We start from the raw sequence: 20,395 nt of genomic DNA on the forward strand, positions 1-20,395 counted from the left end.
CAATAATGATATGGAAGATGTCTTTAAATTTGTAGTTATAGGTAGAACATATGAGAGTAGAAGGGGGGGATCTGTGGAACATCACTGAAGAGCTTGAAGCTAAGTGGATAGTAAGATTAAGGGCTGATAGAGGTCATGGATTAAATGAATATATACCCCTGCATCCTAAGTTGAAGTCTAGGCAGCTTTTTAGGTAAGATGTGCTGTGGAATTGTTCGTATGATAAATAACTGACTTCTTGTTACAGGTTTATATGTGTTTTGGAGAACATAAGTGAAAAATGTAAACATGCAGATATATTCTTTGCTTGTGATTGTAAATTGAAATGTCCTAAGTTAAAGCCTAGGCAGATTTTTAGGTAAGATGTGCTGTGGAGTTGTTTGTATGATAAATTACTGACTTCTTCTTACATGCTTGTGTGTGTCTTGGAGAACACAAGTGGAAAATGTGCAGATATTTTCTGTGCTTGTGATTGCAAACTGAAACGTTATGGAAATTTGAATTACAATCTAGATACTTTATATATATATAGGCTTTTAGAAGTGTATTACAATCTAGATACTTTATATATAGGCTTTTAGAAGTGTATTACAATCTAGATACTTTATATATAGGCTTTCAGAAGTGTATCCAGAATAAAAAGCACGCTGATGTGTCAAAGGAAGGTCAAAAAGATATCACTTAAAATTGAGGCTGCACATGTAAAAATGTTTGACATTTAGTATTGCCTACTTATGCTAATAACGGATATATAATGCATACAGACTCACATAATGTCTGTCATAGCTATAACATAATTGTGAACGTCCTGCAGAGTATATTGTGTAAGCATTCTCCACTGAAGATTTCCTTAATATACTTCTGTAGTATTCTGATTCTCAGTTACTATGTAGCCTTTACACTTTTTATAAGTAAAAAGCAAAAACACAAGACTGCCAGCAAAGCTTTAGAACTCACTTGTCCTGCACAAACCAGATCCAGAATAAAAATCAAAACACCAGGACTTGGAGAAGGCTATAGAATCCAGTATAAAAATCTTTATTTGACAGAAGCGCTTTCATGGGTAACCCCACTTCTTCAGATGTCTTAATACATTTTAAAAACAGCTGTTGGTTTAAATAACCTCTTGAGACATATGATTAAAACCAACCAATAGATTCAGATTTCTAGTTCAGTTAATGGCATGCACCTTGTAGAATGTTGCTTTAAATTGTAAGTGCTTGTTCACATCAGAACAATATATTGGTTGGTTTTAATCATGTGTCTCAAGAGGTTATTTAAACCAACAGCTGTTTTTAAAATGTATTAGACATCTGAAATAGGTAGGCAATACTAAATGTCAAACATTTTTACATGTGCAGCCTCAATTTTAAGTGATATCTTTTTGACCTTCCTTTGACACATCAGCGTGATGATGCTATAATAACAAAAATGTTGAATATGATAATATTTTCTGACAGATGAGTACACTTACTTGGCAATACTTCATTTTTTGTGAGTGATGGGATTAGTGGCGTTTTCCTATTGGATGATGTATCTAGGAATAGTTAGGATTTTGTATATCATTTGTTTAAACACTAAGAGAAATGGATTAAGATGGGACTTGAAGAATATTTTTTCTTTCTTATTTGCTAAGTCAATCTTAGTCGCCTCATTATTATATGTTACTCTCTTTCAGAAATGTTGTTTAGTTGGTTAAGCACTCAGGTAGTTCTGAAAGGGTTAAATGCTACAGATTTAAATACAAGCTCTTCAAATCTGATTTATCTTGCTTATTATGCTACAGAGAAGCTAACCTATAAAATAAAATGTATTCAAACAGTAACAGGAAAGATAAAGTATGTTTAAATGACTCTTGGAATGTAGACGGTTTTTACAACAAGCAAAAAAAGATTACTCATGCATCTAGCATTTAAATCTGAAGCTAATGTGCTCTTTCTTCAAGAAACACATATATTAAAGAATCATTGGGACAAAGAAAAAGAGAAAAAATGGATATAAAATATATATGCATCGGGTTGTAATACCAGTTCTAAAGGTGTTGCTATTCTAATCAAAAATTCTTTCCATGATTCACTTGTTATGCACAGACTGGATATTAATGGTAGATGGTACCTTTTTATATCAAGTAATCCACATACACAAAAACCTGTTTTGTTTTAAACCTATATGGCCCGTGTACAAAACAAGATTTTATTTTTGAAATTTACAATTTACTAAATAATTTTCCCAATCACCGTTATATCCTAGGTGGAGACTGGAATGCAGTGATTGCCCCACAGTAGACACATCCAGTAGAAATAGCTCATACAATAACCAAGCCTCACTCACTTTAGCTGGCCTAATGTCTGACTTTAATATTATTGATCCCTCATTATTAGCTGATAATATCCCACTAAAAGATAAATTTACGTATTACTCAAAAATGCTATAAATCATGGTCGGTAATTGACTTTCCTGATATCAGAATTTCTCCTGAAAGACGAAGTTAATTACTCATTGGAACCAAGATTTTTCTCGGACCATTCTAAGATCACATTAAAACTGCTGTGGTCGAACAACGTTCACTCAATAGGGTTATGATGGAATTGGTCTCTGAACTCCAATATATTGGACAAGGAAGATGTGGTCCAAGAGATAACAAATGTTCTAGAAGAATTAGATATCAATCTAATAAATGTCAATATCTCCTATGACATTCAATGGGCAGCATGCAAAGCCAAAATAAGAGGGGTCTTCATCCAAAAAGCAACATCATATAGGAAACTGGTGAAACAGAGGGAAGATAAATTAACAACTGAAATACATAAAGTAGAAACGAAACATCAAAATGCACAAGACTCTAACTGAGAGTCCCAATTAAATAATCTACAGAAAGAACTATACCAAATACACTACAAACATTATACATTTTATGAAATTAAATTCTTGGCTAAATGTTCTGAGTGGATGCAACCCCCCCTCAAAAGCTCTAGCAAGATTAATAAATATTAAGCAAACTCCCAAAATATCATTCATTCAATATGAAGGTAAGTCTTATAATACTAATCAGGAAATCCTAAATACTTCTGTAAATATTTATTTGGAAATGTATAGCCCTTCTAACAATCAAATACCAAGTCTTGAATGCGAGGAATTTCTTAATTGTCTCAACTTCCCGAAGGTTAGTGATCTACAAAAAGAATGTCTCAATGCCCCCTTCACACAACATGATTTTCAATAAATTATATATAAATTGAAATCAGGCAAAGCCCCAGGCCCTCATGGGTATATAGCAGACTTTTATAAAACCTTTATTCAAAAGTTATCAAGCATCCCCCTAAAAGTCTTCAATTACATTAAACAACATGGTATTACTGATCTCTACCTAAATAGGTCTAAAACACAACAATAATAAATATAACCCATTCAACTGTAGTCCAATTTCATTAATAAATCTAGACATAAAAATTTCTACATTATTAGCATAAAGACTCAAAAAGGACCTCCCAAAGATGATATCATCTGAACAATCTGGTCCTATGCCTAACAGACAGACCTGGGACAATACCCTAATACTAGACACAATGATTCAACTCCTTAAAAATTCCAGCTACTCAAGATATGCCCTTGCTTTAGATGTGACCAAAGTGTTTGACAAAGCTGACTTACAGTTTTTATTCAAAACACTATCTTACTATGATTTACCTGGGGAGTTTATCAATTTGATAAAGATATTCTATAATAATTCATACACCTATCTTTATATAAACAAAACAGTCTCAAATCCCATTAAAATATTAAATAGGATAAGGCAGGGCTGCCCTCTATCCCCCTCACGTTTTTGATCTATACATTGAGCCACTATTTTTGTATATATCTCAAAAAACATTTCATTGTATCCCGAAAATGAATACTAAAGTAACCTTAGCAGCTTTTGCTGATGATCTAAACATGCATTTGAACTTCCAAAACTGACTTTAATACATTTTTAGCTTCAATCAAAAATTTTTCAAAAGTTGCTAATTATGAAATAAATCAGTCCAAATCTCTTATTTTTCCAATAAATCCTTCAGGACATAAAGAATCATACTTCCTGGAATTCGGATTTGAGATAAAATATGCATTTCATTATTTAGGAGTAACTTTTGAACATAATCACTAATTCATGAGTCACCTCTACAAAACCTGTGACACTATTTTGCAGGACACACATAGATGGAGGCAAATGAAACTATCACACCTGTCTAAAGCTGCAATTAAAAAAATAATTTTACCAAGACTATTATATCAATTCAATGCGGCAAATATGATCATTCCAGAAAGTTCTTTCAGAAAATAAAAACAGAACTATCAAAATTCCTATGACACCACAAATCTACAAGAATTAGCTATTTAAAAAGTACTTATCCCAAAGAGAAGGGGGGGGGGGGTAGGATTCCGGATTTTCAGCTATACCATGACATCATTTGTTCTAACAGAATTATACAAATTTCATTATTAAGGCTTAATAAGAATGAGTGGCACCTCTATGAGTTAAAATCTGGTAAGAACATGCTAGAAAAGCTAATGTTAATCCAAAGGCTCTTCCCTTTCTTTGGTTAGAAAATTGTAAGAAGCTAAACCTCCACCCCTTTCTAATGCATAAAATTAAAATATTTCAAAATCTATTTGAGACCTTAAATTTAAACAAAGCTCTCATCCGGTTACAACCAATACACCTGAATCCAAATATAAAATTAAGCAATAATATGATTACTTAAATAGATATCCGCTTATTAAAGACTGGTGCCATATGGGATGTTCAAAAATATAGTAAAATATCCATAGATCAAATTAGACTGACCTTTAACTTGCACAAAGGATATACTATATTAACTAAAACAATGAGTAAGAAGGTCACATCTCAAACTTCATGTATCAGAGGCACATGGGATATATGCAAATGATCCTCATGAACATCAGGTATTCAACTATAAGTCATTGGCATTCAGAATTGCCATATAGCTGAAACACCTGATGTTCATGAGGATCATTTACATATATCCCATGTGCCTCTGATACAAGAAGTTTGAGAGGTCACTCCACACTCAGTGGAAGTTCTAGCTTGTCTGGAATTTTCATTTAGTTTTTACTGAATATTGTTATATTAAGACAGATATGAGAACTAATATCTACTGTGGCATTAATCTCTGATCTCAGTAGATTTGATATCAATATCTGCCTAGCAGTATATAAAACTTCATCCTATAAAAAAGGTTTCTAATGCCTATAAGTTAAGTGCCTCAATCAAATACCATTATATCTTGTTTTTTTTCTAATTAGTGGTGCGAGATGAATAAGGAACTTACAGAAGAGCTGAAATCCCAGGCTATCAACTTAACTCTTAATTTAACTCCATTCAAAAATCTCATTTATACACAACTAATGATTAATAATGCATATATTATACTAGTGAAACTTAATACATTTAATCCAAATATCTTCCTCAATGCCCATGCTGCCCATATACCAAAGCTGATCTGTTTCATATGTTATAGAATTGTAAATTCACGCATAAACTTTGGTGCTGTCTGAAAGTGAGATTAGAAAAACTGGGCTATGAATAGTCAACACTCTCTTGGGAGTTTGCCACTCTTAATATTACCACCTAGAAATTATCAAAGCAAAAAATGCGTATTCTAATAACTCTCTTTGCACTAGTCAAACTCTGTATTACTCAGAACTGGTTAGACTCCTCTAAGCCCTTGGATAGGCTTCAGAAATATGACGGTCAAATATATATCCTCTCATAAACTTATAACAAGGAACAGAAATAAATGCTCCTACTACAAAAATATTGGAACCTTCTCATAGAACATATATTAAAAGATTAAAACATGCAATATTGTGATCTTATTTTAATTAACATAAGTAAATTTGTTACCCTAATTCTAAAACTCTATTGGTGACATAATATAGGTGATTGTGTTATACCTATTCTATTTCCCTTTTGTAATACAATAGCAAAAAACATTGTTTTTCTTTTTACTCCTGTTATTCTTCTATCACCAGATGTTCTCTATTTGTAGCACATATTGTGAATGGTGTATATAAGTTTGTTAGAGCTTTTTGTTTCTTTGATATTTTTATATTCCTTTGTATGGTTGCTCTGTTAATTTACTGTCTCAAATAACATTGAAATTAACTGTCAAATGAATATGTTTCATAATATGAAAATAAAACATTCTTGGAAAAAGGTGATTAAGGAAATCTTTTTTTTTCTCTTATTGTTGTTGTGTAAGTCAGCATGTAAGCACACCTTTTTCCCTCTTATTGTTGGTGTGCCAGAAATGTATATGAAGACCTTTTTCCTTGTTAATGTTTTGGTGCTAGTAAATGTGTATAAGAACATTTTTTCAATAAGCAAATATAAGATGTGCACATGCTGTGACTGTCACTCATATGCATGCCATTCAGGCAATCACATGAGTCCCTAGTACTTCAGTTTAGGAATTCCATAACTAAAGTTAGTATCTTGCAAGCTATTTTGTTAAAGTTTAGAGCTTCTCCCCTTCCCCCAAACACTTCATCCTCTTCTGTTTGTATTCTTGTCAACACTTAAAAAAATCCTACTCAGAAAAATCAGCTTGTGAAAATAAATCACTTGACGTCAAGTTTCCAATGTTGAAAGAGGTAAGGTATGCAGTATGTCTTCTCTCTGAATCACAGAAACAGTTATTTTCTGAGATACTGCCTTGCTAGCTCTGCAGATATGTGAATATACTGTCTGTAGGGGCTAAGTGCAATAGGCAGACACAATGGAGGACTGGAGTGTTTCTTTCTCTTTTTGTATTTGACTTAGTCCATAATCAGTCCCTTTGCCTTTTCATGTGCTTAGTTCTGATGATGTTTTTTAGCATTTCTTCATAGTTATTGACTGACTAGAAATATTGTAGGCATCAAGAATATATAATATTGAGACTGGCTTCTAACAAAACTAGTATTTAGCAAATCCTGAAGTTAATGGCATTCATATCAAAAGTCACGACCCACCAAGGAGGTTTTTTCAATCTAAGAAGCAGAGTTTCAAGAAATAAAATGGAAGGCGTCAATGTTAGTGTTAGAGGAAAATTCATTTTCAAAATAAACAGGCCTGTTTAATCTTTTTATCATTTGTGTGTTCTAGGCAATGGAAAAACTGGTAGATGAAGGCTTGGTCAAAACAATTGGAGTATCTAACTTCAACACTTCACAGCTAGAGAGATTAATGTCACTGGCCAACATTAAGCCCGTAGTCAACCAGGTAAGTGACCATTCATCATATAATGAAAAATGCCCAAATCCTTGACCTTAAAGTGAGTCAGAAGAATACAAGTTTAACAAAGAAAACAGGCTTCCTCTGAACCTTGCTGTAACAAGAGGCACAAGTTGTTTAAAAGTGAGATATCCAAAAGATTGTTTTTCTTTCTGGAACCAATGAGGAATGTGGAATATGTTATTAATTTCAGCTATCCTATGAACTGGCATTAAGATGAATCATGTACCTGCCACAAAGAACAAAATGTGAATGTCACTCTTGCTTTTGCATTATGTATACCATTCAGCTTTTAATACATCACTTCCATGATTTGTTAACTAATTATCTTTTGGTTATTTTCACAGCCTCTGATTTCCCACATGAATTAAGAGTTTGATAGCTGGCCTCTAAGGCTGTCATACCACTGGGTACTTTTTGGTAAACTACTACATCCTCTGCCCCCTACTTTTGCTCTAGCCTACTCTAGTGTAGTCTAGTTTTTATGAACATCTTTGTGCATTACTGTTATGAAACTATTTCCCCTAAATTCTACATACTGATGCATCTAAGTTACAATGTTCTGAGATTTATAAATAATATATGTTGACTCATATTAATGGAATCGTAAGTGTTGAATCAGTGTCAAGAAATACATAAAATGTACATGATGAAAAATTTCTCTAGAGCCTTTTCAGAAACCAAGAACAGTACTTTGCACCCTTTAACCCAAGGTATAAGCTTCAGCAGTGCACCCACCTTTTTATCTTTTGATTTTCTAGGCTCAGACACATTTGTGGTTCTTTCCCTGATTACTACCAAGCATGCAAATCTGGATCTTTCAAAGTAGATCCCTTGGAATGGAGACAGAGAGATCGCAGTTATGTGTTGTAATCTAACACACAATAAGGTGTGAATAACTGGAGATTTACTTGCCATGCCTTTGGCAATGTAGCTGAGTGACTTATATAGAAGTGTCTAAATCATCCAAAAGTTTTCATATGGAGTGCCTCTCTGGGATTATAAAATTGACTAGTAATGCGTTTGCTATCCTAATACTTTTGAAAATCCATGGTGTTTAAGAATTTCATTATTTTGTTTTGAAATTGCAGTATTATAACACGTGGTACGGCTACTATATGTGATGCTGATGAGCAAGGATCAGGTAATAACTTGGGTATTTAAATGGCTGTCTGGGAAGAATCAAGTTGTCAAAAGGCCAGCTCCCTTTTATTTATTTACTGTAGTTAATTCATGAATTTATTTATTAGTTTGTTAACCAGGTAAGGCCACTAAACGCAAGTACCCCTTTTCAAAAGCCAACCCCTAACCAGACTTTGGCTAACTGAACAACTTGGTGTCATACTGTTTCAAAGTGAGACTGAAAGACATCACCCTATTACTGCAGAATGTACTATGCTGGAAGACCTACTAAGGATACATCAATAACAAGCATATCTCTAGGGTGGCAGACAGGATGACATGCAAGTGTTCTTCCATGTGCAGATCACCATAAACAAAACCATCTACCATATCCCAGCCAGCAATAGGTCACCTTCCATGTCACAAAAAGCTCACGCTGCATACTTGGACCTATTGGAGACACTTACCATCCAACCTAACACCCTACTCATGGGAGACTTTAATTACCCCTCTAAAGATTGTGAATCCTACACAGCATCACATCTACAGGCAGAGACATTCCTGGACTTTGTAAATACAAACACCCTTGCCCAAATAGTGAACACTAAAAAGCACCAGCAACTAAATACCACAGTCCAGATGGATGTACACCGGAACACACTGCTCGTACACCAGGATGAAAAACAGATGTTTAATAGATCCACACAAATAAAACGGAACAGGTTTAGTGCTTTCAACCGTAATACACAGTCTTCCTCAGAACAATGAATTGAAACATAGTGAACCATTTTATATCTTTCTTGATGGAATAATTGGATGACCTATCTACTTCAATAACCCGCCAAAATATTTAAAGACATATTAATCCAAAACAACAGACGTTGTATGTGTGTTTCTATATAAAACCAACTTCATGAAATGTCATTCAAAGAACTATAAATAATAAATACTATATATATCAATTAGTAAAAACATTTGTGCAACAATGCTAAAACGCCAGAAACAGATATATAAATGTATGATTCAATATAATATACAATCATGTAAAACATAAAACATAAAACATAGATTAGAGCTTGGACATGATAAACTATGAAAAACTAGAAAAACTGACTAACTGAACAACCAATAATTCCTATGGGGGATGACAGATAATCGTCACGAATACAATAAAAAAGGTTTTATGCTAATAAAATCATTCAAACCCGGTTTACGGGTTGAATCAGTCAATATCTGCCATCTACTTTCTTTGAGGGCCAGGTCATTTTTCTAGTTTCCTCCGAAGGGAGAAATATACACCTGATCAATAATACAAAAGTGGAAGCTGTGATCACTACCTTTGTCTGCAATATGCCTATACAAGGCATTTTTATTGTCACACTTTTGTATCCTATAATGATGTTCGTACAGCTGTTTCTTCAGCTGCCTCTCTGTTTTACCTATATAATGGGCATTGCATAATTTACAAAGCGCCACATAAACCACACCCTTAGTTTCACAATTTCCCTTCAAACTTTTAATGTAGGTGCCATTGATGTCATTCAGCCTGAAGCCCTTATCCAGGTTAATATATCTACATTGTTTGCACCTACCACACTTAGTTGTTCCTCTATTATCATCTCTAGACCTGTTACCCCTGTTTGAACTGGCCCTTTCCAACAGATTTTTTACATTAGGGGCAGTCTTGTATACATATTTGGGGACTTTACCTAAAATCTCATCAGAATCAAGGGCTGCCAGTAATTCCCAATGTCTGGCAAGAATGTCAGTAATAATATGAGTAAAAGGTGTATATGTAAGAACGCATACTCTTCCCTTTAATACATTCACATTGTTATTCCCCTTCGTCATGTTGTAATTTCCCAAAATGGGGATATATTTCAATCCCCATTGGCTCTGTACTTGATCGGTCACCTCCGTTACCATCCTACCAGGATATCCACGGTCCAAAAATAGCTTCTTGAGTGTAGTAAGTTCTGTCATCATGATGTCCCTGGTAGAGGACATCCTGGCTACTCTAATGCTTTGGCCTTTTAGGATGTTCTTAAAGACGTGAGGTGGATGATTGCTAGTGTAGTGAATGTAGTTGTTCGAAAAAGTGGGCTTCCTATAAACTCTGGAAATAAAACCCTCAGAATTGTGGCTAATGAGTGTGTCTAAATAGGATATTTCTTCACAATGGTGGCTGTGGGTGAAAGTTAAAAAGTCTGTGGTTGAATTGAGGTAATTCATGAATTCATCTAACCTAGACAACGAAGCATTCCAAAGGATGAAGATGTCGTCAAGGTATCTTACATAATACGTGATGTCAGAATCAAACTGGCTATTGAACACAAATCTCGATTCCCATTCTAGCATGACAAGGTTAGCGTACATGGGGGCGCAAGCCGCCCCCATGGCAACTCCCCTTGTCTGCCTGAAGAATTCTCCCTGGAATGCCATAAAATTATAGTCCAAAACTAATCCCATCATATCACAGATCAAGTTGATCTTATCCCAAGTGAAGCCTGAATGTTTACGTAAGCTACTGGCAAAAAATTCCAATCCTTGCTCTTTGGGGATACTAGAAAACAAATTTCTGATGTCAATAGTAAGATATGTGTTGTGTGCCTTCCATTTGTCTCTAGTTAGCTCACCCAAAAATCTCCACGAATCTTTCATTATGTGAGGGATGGAATCATATATGTTCTTCAGCCATTGGTCAATCAGCTGACCTATCTTGAAGGTCTTTGATCTGGATCCTGATACGATAGGCCGAAACGGGGGGTGCTCTAAAGATTTATGGATCTTAGGTATCCCTACCATCTTGGCCAGGATGGGATGGTCTGTCTTTAAAAAGGTGTAGGTGTCATTGGTTATCCTGTTATCGATCAAATATTCCTCCAAACACAAGTCAATCCTTTTGTGTCCAATAGAAATTTGATTCAGGGATATACTCTCATAGTTACCCGACTCGTGTAGGAGGTTGTGAATAACATCATTATACTCAATAGTGTAAAAAACGACAGCCCCACCTCCCTTGTCGGGCTTCATAATTCTAATATCTCTATTACACATGAACTTATTTAGACATTCCCTCTCAATCGGTGTAAGATTGTCATCATATGTGATCCTATCCTTTTTGATGTTCCTATGTAAATGGTAAATATCGTTGCATACCATTTTTTCATAGTTGAATATAGTAGGATTACTTACTGGTATGTAAGTACTTTTTTTCTTTAAGTCGGTACCCATTATGCCAATCACATTACTAGCCTGATTAGAGTTGATGTCAGCTTGTATGTCAAATAAAACTGCAAGATTAAGCCTTCTACAATACAACTTCACCTCCTTGATGTTATCTACAAGATTCATCCCAGTCATGGGAATGAACTTCATTCCCTTACTCAATAATTTGACAAAATCAGTTTCAATTACAATATCTGTGTAGTTGTATACTTTGTACCCTTCACTCACAATAATGGTTGGACGTTGATTATCTAAACTAATGGAGGTACCTGATTTGTCAGAATTACTCCCCACCCAGATATTCACCTTATTGTTTGTGGTTAAACTGTCCTCCACACTGGCTTTATTTAAAGTACTTTCGTGGTTAGAAGAAAATTGAGTTGTAAATAAACCATGGGTCGATCTCTCATATGGGTATTGGGGGAACCCAAATGTGGTAGGGGAATGGTTCACCTGTTTGTTCATCAGGACCACTGTTGGTGTCCCACTGATACAAGCCTTCCCCCCTACAAAAATGTCTGGCTGCTTGGCCTGTTTCTTCTTTAATACCTCTGATGATTTCTCGCTGGAAAAAATCTCCCCCCCTGAAAATTTTCTTCTCTAAATCCACTTTTGGACGGTTTCCTCCTGGTACGTTGCATGTACTGATTGTTGTCCACATTCCTATTGGCCGGCCAAATGTAAGCTCTATTGTTCTTATAGGAATCTAAATCACGTAAGATTTTATTGCGTTTCCTCTCTACAATACCTGATATTTTATGATCTGCCACAGTGTATTGTTTCTTATATAATTCCCTCCAATAGTCAAAGTCAGGATGATTAATGATGGTTGAATTCATACTCTCCACTTCCTTAGTTAATCTAACAAGCTTTGCATCATTGTATTTGATCAACAATTTGATAAAAGCAGCACCAAAAACGTCAAATAATTCATTAAATTCCTCAATGGTGTCTGTCCCATAGTCTATACCCAAAGGAAGTTTAAAAAATCTTAAACCTTTGGGTACAACTTTGTGTTCAAGACATTTGGCTAAATAACTACAGTCAACCTTCGTGTTTTTAATAGCCACTAGTTTACGTCCAAATTCATAAATCAAATCTCTCACAGATATCTCTGTCTCATTACCTTTACTAAATTTGGTTTTGGATTTACTTGTATATTCCCCTTCCTTATCAAAAAAGTCAAAATTGTCATCTAGAAACTGTTCCATTAATACATTTTTGCTCCCTTCAACATGTGAACATTCTTGATTGTTACATAAGCTCGTCTTGTGTACATAACCCATATTATCTTGTTTGCTATAAACATTATTACAACACACACTAGATGGGTTGTGTAAATCAGTCTGAGTTGTGATACCTTTCAAAACGTGAGTGTTCTTAGTTTTTCCATGTCCATATGTCTTAACCACACAAGAATCCTTAGGTCGAGCTCCAGCATTTTGTTTCTCTCGTCGTGCCTTACTGACGCTAAAATCAAAAGTGAAGTCATGTTTGGAAGCATTCTGCAGCCGTTCATTAGTAAAATGTTCATCTTCCTGGATAAATAAATCCAAGCCCATGTCGTATGCAGTTTGTCTCTATTTGGCAAGTCAATATTTGAAATACCACGATTGCGGTTGTCATCCGAGACACCATCCGTGTCTCTCAGCTCTCTTGGAAACCCACAGTCTGGGGTGCGTAAAGCGTTCACCACGTGTTGCTCTGGAGATGACGCTACCATCCCATCGTTGCATTTCCTGCATTCCGGTCTATCCGGACTACTTGTCTCGGCGGCATCCCTTTGCAAGCCTTCCGTCTCATTACTAGGTCTATCTTTGCTATTAAGAGTGGTTACTAGACCAGTAACCAATTCCATGAGTCGATGTACTTCGTTTTGTAGGGCGGACAAATCTGCTCTTAAAGTAACCACATCTTCCTTGCACAATGAAGCAGTGCCGAGTTCCACTGAAACATCCATCACATGAACAAAACCGAAGAACAGTAAAAAGCACCAGCAACTAAATACCATAGTCCAGATGGATGTACACCGGAACACACTGCTCGTACACCAGGATGAAAAACAGATGTTTAATAGATCCACACAAATAAAACAGAACAGGTTTAGCGCTTTCAACTTAGGAACGGAACAGGTTTAGCGCTTTTATTTTGGCGGGTTATTGAAGTAGATAGGTCATCCAATTATTCCATCAAGAAAGATATAAAATGGTTCACTATGTTTCAATTCATTGTTCTGAGGAAGACTGTGTATTACGGTTGAAAGCGCTAAACCTGTTCCGTTTTATTTGTGTGGATCTATTAAACATCTGTTTTTCATCCTGGTGTACGAGCAGTGTGTTCCGGTGTACATCCATCTGGACTGTGGTATTTAGTTGCTGGTGCTTTTTACTGTTCTTCGGTTTTGTTCATGTGATGGATGTTTCAGTGGAACTCGGCACTGCTTCATTGTGCAAGGAAGATGTGGTTACTTTAAGAGCAGATTTGTCCGCCCTACAAAACGAAGTACATCGACTCATGGAATTGGTTACTGGTCTAGTAACCACTCTTAATAGCAAAGATAGACCTAGTAGTGAGACGGAAGGCTTGCAAAGGGATGCCGCCGAGACAAGCAGTCCGGATAGACCGGAATGCAGGAAACGCAACAATGGGATGGTAGCGTCATCTCCAGAGCAACACGTGGTGAACGCTTTACGCACCCCGGACTGTGGGTTTCCAAGAGAGCTGAGAGACACGGATGGTGTCTCGGATGACAACCGCAATCGTGGTATTTCAAATATTGACTTGCCAAATAGAGACAAAACTGCATACGACATGGGCTTGGATTTATTTATCCAGGAAGATGAACATTTTACTAATGAACGGCTGCAGAACGCTTCCGAACATAACTTCACTTTTGATTTTAGCGTCAGTAAGGCACGACGAGAGAAACAAAATGCTGGAGCTCGACCTAAGGATTCTTGTGTGGTTAAGACATATAGACATGGAAAAACTAAGAACACTCACGTTTTGAAAGGTATCACAACTCAGACTGATTTACACAACCCATCTAGTGTGTGTTGTAATAATGTTTATAGCAAACAAGATAATATGGGTTATGTACACAAGACGAGCTTATGTAACAATCAAGAATGTTCACATGTTGAAGGGAGCAAAAATGTATTAATGGAACAGTTTCTAGATGACAATTTTGACTTTTTTGATAAGGAAGGGGAATATACAAGTAAATCCAAAACCAAATTTAGTAAAGGTAATGAGACAGAGATATCTGTGAGAGATTTGATTTATGAATTTGGACGTAAACTAGTGGCTATTAAAAACACGAAGGTTGACTGTAGTTATTTAGCCAAATGTCTTGAACACAAAGTTGTACCCAAGGGTTTAAGATTTTTTAAACTTCCTTTGGGTATAGACTATGGGACAGACACCATTGAGGAATTTAATGAATTATTTGACGGTTTTGGTGCTGCTTTTATCAAATTGTTGATCAAATACAATGATGCAAAGCTTGTTAGATTAACTAAGGAAGTGGAGAGTATGAATTCAACCATCATTAATCATCCTGACTTTGACTATTGGAGGGAATTATATAAGAAACAATACACTGTGGCAGATCATAAAATATCAGGTATTGTAGAGAGGAAACACAATAAAATCTTACGTGATTTAGATTCCTATAAGAACAATAGAGCTTATATTTGGCCAGCCAATAGGAATGTGGATAATAATCAGTTTATGCAACGTACTAGGAGGAAACCGTCTAAAAGTGGATTTAGAGAGGAAAATTTTCAGGGGGGGAGATTTTTTCCAGCGAGAAATCATCAGAGGTATTAAAGAAGAAACAGGCCAAGCAGCCGGACATTTTGTAGGGAAGGCTTGTATCAGTGGGACACCAACAGTGGTCCTGATGAACAAACAGGTGAACCATTCCCCTACCACATTTGGGTTCCCCCAATACCCGTATGAGAGATCGACCCATGGTTTATTTACAACTCAATTTTCTTCTAACCACGAAAGTACTTTAAATAAAGCCAGTGTGGAGGACAGTTTAACCACAAACAATAAGGTGAATATCTGGGTGGGGAGTAATTCTGACAATTCAGGTACCTCCATTAGTTTAGATAATCAACGTCCAAACATTATTGTGAGTGAAGGGTACAAAGTATACAACTACACAGATATTGTAATTGAAACTGATTTTGTCAAATTATTGAGTAAGGGAATGAAGTTCATTCCCATGACTGGGATGAATCTTGTAGATAACATCAAGGAGGTGAAGTTGTATTGTAGAAGGCTTAATCTTGCAGTTTTATTTGACATGCAAGCTGACATCAACTCTAATCAGGCTAGTAATGTGATTGGCATAATGGGTACCGACTTAAAGAAAAAAAGTACTTACATACCAGTAAGTAATCCTACTATATTCAACTATGAAAAAATGGTATGTAACGATATTTACCATTTACATAGGAACATCAAAAAGGATAGGATCACATATGATGACAATCTTACACCGATTGAGAGGGAATGTCTAAATAAGTTCATGTGTAATAGAGATATTAGAATTATGAAGCCCGACAAGGGAGGTGGGGCTGTCGTTTTTTACACTATTGAGTATAATGATGTTATTCACAACCTCCTACACGAGTTGGGTAACTATGAGAGTATATCCCTGAATCAAATTTCTATTGGACACAAAAGGATTGACTTGTGTTTGGAGGAATATTTGATCGATAACAGGATAACCAATGACACCTACACCTTTTTAAAGACAGACCATCCCATCCTGGCCAAGATGGTAGGGATACCCAAGATCCATAAATCTTTAGAGCACCCCCCGTTTCGGCCTATCGTATCAGGATCCAGATCAAAGACCTTCAAGATAGGTCAGCTGATTGACCGATGGCTGAAGAACATATATGATTCCATCCCTCACATAATGAAAGATTCGTGGAGATTTTTGGGTGAGCTAACTAGAGACAAATGGAAGGCACACAACACATATCTTACTATTGACATCAAAGATTTGTTTTCTAGTATCCCCAAAGAGCAAGGATTGGAATTTTTTGCCAGTAGCCTACGTAAACATTCAGGCTTCACTTGGGATAAGATCAACTTGATCTGTGATATGATGGGATTAGTTTTGGACTATAATTTTGTGGCATTCCAGGGAGAATTCTTCAGGCAGACAAGGGGAGTTGCCATGGGCGCTTGCCCATGTACGCTAACCTTGTCATGCTAGAATGGGAATCGAGATTTGTGTTCAATAGCCAGTTTGATTCTGACATCACGTATTATGTAAGATACCTTGACGACATCTTCATCCTTTGGAATGCTTCGTTGTCTAGGTTAGATGAATTCATGAATTACCTCAATTCAACCACAGACTTTTTAACTTTCACCCACAGCCACCATTGTGAAGAAATATCCTATTTAGACATACTCATTAGCCACAATTCTGAGGGTTTTATTTCCAGAGTTTATAGGAAGCCCACTTTTTCGAACGACTACATTCACTATACTAGCAATCATCCACCTCACGTCTTTAAGAACATCCTAAAAGGCCAAAGCATTAGAGTAGCCAGGATGTCCTCTACCAGGGACATCATGATGACAGAACTTACTACACTCAAGAAGCTATTTTTGGACCGTGGATATCCTGGTAGGATGGTAACGGAGGTGACCGATCAAGTACAGAGCCAATGGGGATTGAAATATATCCCCATTTTGGGAAATTACAACATGACGAAGGGGAATAACAATGTGAATGTATTAAAGGGAAGAGTATGCTTACATACACACCTTTTACTCATATTATTACAGATATTCTTGCTAGACATTGGGAATTGCTGGCAGCACTGGATTCTGATGAGACTTTAGGTAAAGCACCTAAACATGTATACAAGACTGCCCCTAATGTAAAAAATCTGTTGGAAAGGGCCAGTTCAAACAGAGGAAACATGTTTAGAGACGATAAAATAGGAACAACAAAGTGTGGTAGGTGCAAACAATGTAGATTTATCAACCAGGCTAAGGGCTTTAGGCTCAATGACATCAATGGCACCTACATTAAAAGTTTGAAGGGAAATTGTGAAACTAAGGGTGTGGTTTATGTGGCTTTGTAAATTATGCAATGCCCATTATATAGGTAAAAGAGAGGCAGCTGAAGAAACAGCTGTACGAACATCATTATAGGATACAAAAGTGTGACAATAAAAATGCCTTGTATAGGCATATTGCAGACAAAGGTAGTGATCACAGCTTCCACTTTTGTATTATTGATCAGGTGTATATTTCTCCTTAGGAAACTGAAAATGACCTGGCCCTCAAAGAACGTGATGGCAGATATTGACTGATTCAACCCGTAAACCGGGTTTGAATGATTTTATTAGCATAAAACCTTTTTTATTGTATTCGTGACGATTATCTGTCATCCCCCATAGGAATTATTGGTTGTTCAGTTAGTCAGTTTTTCTAGTTTTTCATAGTTTATCATGTCCAAGCTCTAATCTATGTTTTATGTTTTATGTTTTACATGATTGTATATTATATTGAATCATACATTTATATATCTGTTTCTGGCGTTTTAGCATTGTTGCACAAATGTTTTTACTAATTGATATATATAGTATTTATTATTTATAGCTCTTTGAATGACATTTCATGAAGTTGGTTTTATATAGAAACACACATACAACGTCTGTTGTTTTGGATTAATATGTCTTTAAATATTTTGGCGGGTTATTGAAGTAGATAGGTCATCCAATTATTCCATCAAGAAAGATATAAAATGGTTCACTATGTTTCAATTCATTGTTCTGAGGAAGACTGTGTATTACGGTTGAAAGCGCTAAACCTGTTCCGTTTTATTTGTGTGGATCTATTAAACATCTGTGTTTCATCCTGGTGTACGAGCAGTGTGTTCCGGTGTACATCCATCTGGACTGTGGCAAATAGTGAACACGCCCACTAGAGGCTGTAACATACTGGAACCTCATGCTCACAAATATGGGAGAATGCTGCACCAGCCAAGTCCCCGCAATATCTTATCATCCCTGGTAAGGTCTGATCATAAAGCCGTCTCCTTCAAAATCAAAATAACTCTGTATTCCCATTAAAACCAGTAACAGTTATTAAGTACAGTTGTGTACACCTACCATAAATGTAGATGTTCGAGTGTCTTCACTGTTGCAGTCATGACTGTAGGGTTCTCCCCTGCCGGCAGGCAGCCCTCGGTCAGCCAGAATCCCAAAGTCTGGGTCCGGCGTCGGCTGTTCAACCATGCTCCCTGACGTCAGAGCGCCAGGAGTACAAAGCTGACAGCCAACGCCATCTTCTCCAGTTTTTCTTGCCCCAGATGTCAGGAGTCCCAAAATGAAAAAGGTCCCATAACCTTTGCAAATACACCTCAGAAGAATGGTGAATAAAGGAAATACACAAAAGTAAAAATAAGAGGGGACAGGAGGGAAGAGACTGCAACAGTGAAGACACTCGAACATCTACATTTATGGTAGGTGTACACAACTGTACTATGTTCATCATGTTTCACTGTTGCAGTCATGACTGTAGGGTAGAATCCCAAAGCTGAAAGAAAGGGAGGTGGTCATAAAGAGGAAGGGGCAGCTAAAAGGCCCTGCAAGACTGAAGAGGCAAAGCCTGCCCTAGACTTAGAGTAGAGAGGTAGATTGTAGTGCTTAGAAAAAGTATGCACTGAACTCCAAGTTGCAGCTTCCAAAATGTCCTTGGTAGGAAATCCCCTGAGGAAGGCCGCAGAAGTGGCAGCAGCTCTGGTGGAATGAGTCCATATACTCCCTGGGATTTGCTTTCCATGGTGAGAATAACAAAATCTGATTCCATGAGCAATCCATTTAGAAATGGTCTGTTTTTAAATGGCTTTACCTTGGGAACTTGAAGCTTAAGAAACAAACAATTGTTCTGATTTTCTGATGTCCTTGGTTCTGTTCAGGTAAAAACTTAGTTGTCTGTGTACATCCAAGGAATGTAAGATCCTTTCCCCTTTATTTTGAGGAGTGGGGAAAAAGGTTGGCAAGTGGATAGTTTGATTTAAAGCCACTTTGGAAACCACCTTAGGCATGAAGGTAGGATTAGTCTTCAAAGATACCCTGTCTTGATGAAAAATAATATAAGGTTCCACAGCCATAAGAGCTTGTAACTCTGAAACTCTCCTGGCAGAGGTTAAGGCTAACAGGATAGCTGTCTTCCAAGATAAAAACTTGATGTCAGAAGAGGCAGCAGGCTCAAAAGGAGGCAAGGTCAGTTTTGAGATCCCAAGCAGGAATGGGAGGAGATCTAGGAGGTCTTAAGTTCTTAGCTCCTCTGAGAAACTGTCTCATGAGCTGGTGGGAAAAGATGGGAGGGTCTGTATTATAATGAGTGGAAATAGCAGAGGCATGAATCTTAATGGAAGAGAAAGAGAGATCCTTATGTAAGAGATCTGTCAAGTAAAGTAAAATTAAAGGAATGTTAGGAAGAAGAGGATCAGAATCCTGAGCCTGCATCCAGGAACAAAATCTTTTCCATTTTCCTGCATAAGATTTTCTAGTGCTAGGACGTCTGGCTTCTAAAATGACATCCATAACCTGCTTGGGTAGGAAAGAAGAAATCAAAGGTCCTGGATTAACCAGGCCGCCAGGCTGAGAGTTCTGACATGAGAGTGTAGAACCTGACCCTGATGTTGGGACAGAAGGTTCGGAGACTGAGGTAAAACCCAAGGGGGCTCCAGGCATAGGTTATTTAGAGTTGGATACCAAA

At 36.6% G+C, this 20,395-nt stretch overlaps 1 protein-coding gene across 1 annotated transcript in view; it reads left to right on the forward strand.

The window, feature by feature from the left end:
* The window catches only part of LOC122811308 (aldo-keto reductase family 1 member B1-like), a 201,822-nt gene that overhangs the window by 65,603 nt on the left and 115,824 nt on the right, over nucleotides 1-20,395 (forward strand). Inside the window, exon 5 of the mRNA XM_044083069.1 lies at nucleotides 7,148-7,264. Within this exon, the coding sequence (XP_043939004.1) occupies nucleotides 7,148-7,264 (117 nt within the window). The remainder of the gene's footprint in view (nucleotides 1-7,147; nucleotides 7,265-20,395) is intronic.

This window comes from Protopterus annectens, chromosome 9.part0, assembly GCF_019279795.1.
Source record: "Protopterus annectens isolate FY-2018-M chromosome 9.part0, PAN1.0, whole genome shotgun sequence".
In the NCBI taxonomy this organism is placed as follows: Eukaryota; Metazoa; Chordata; order Ceratodontiformes; family Protopteridae; genus Protopterus; species Protopterus annectens.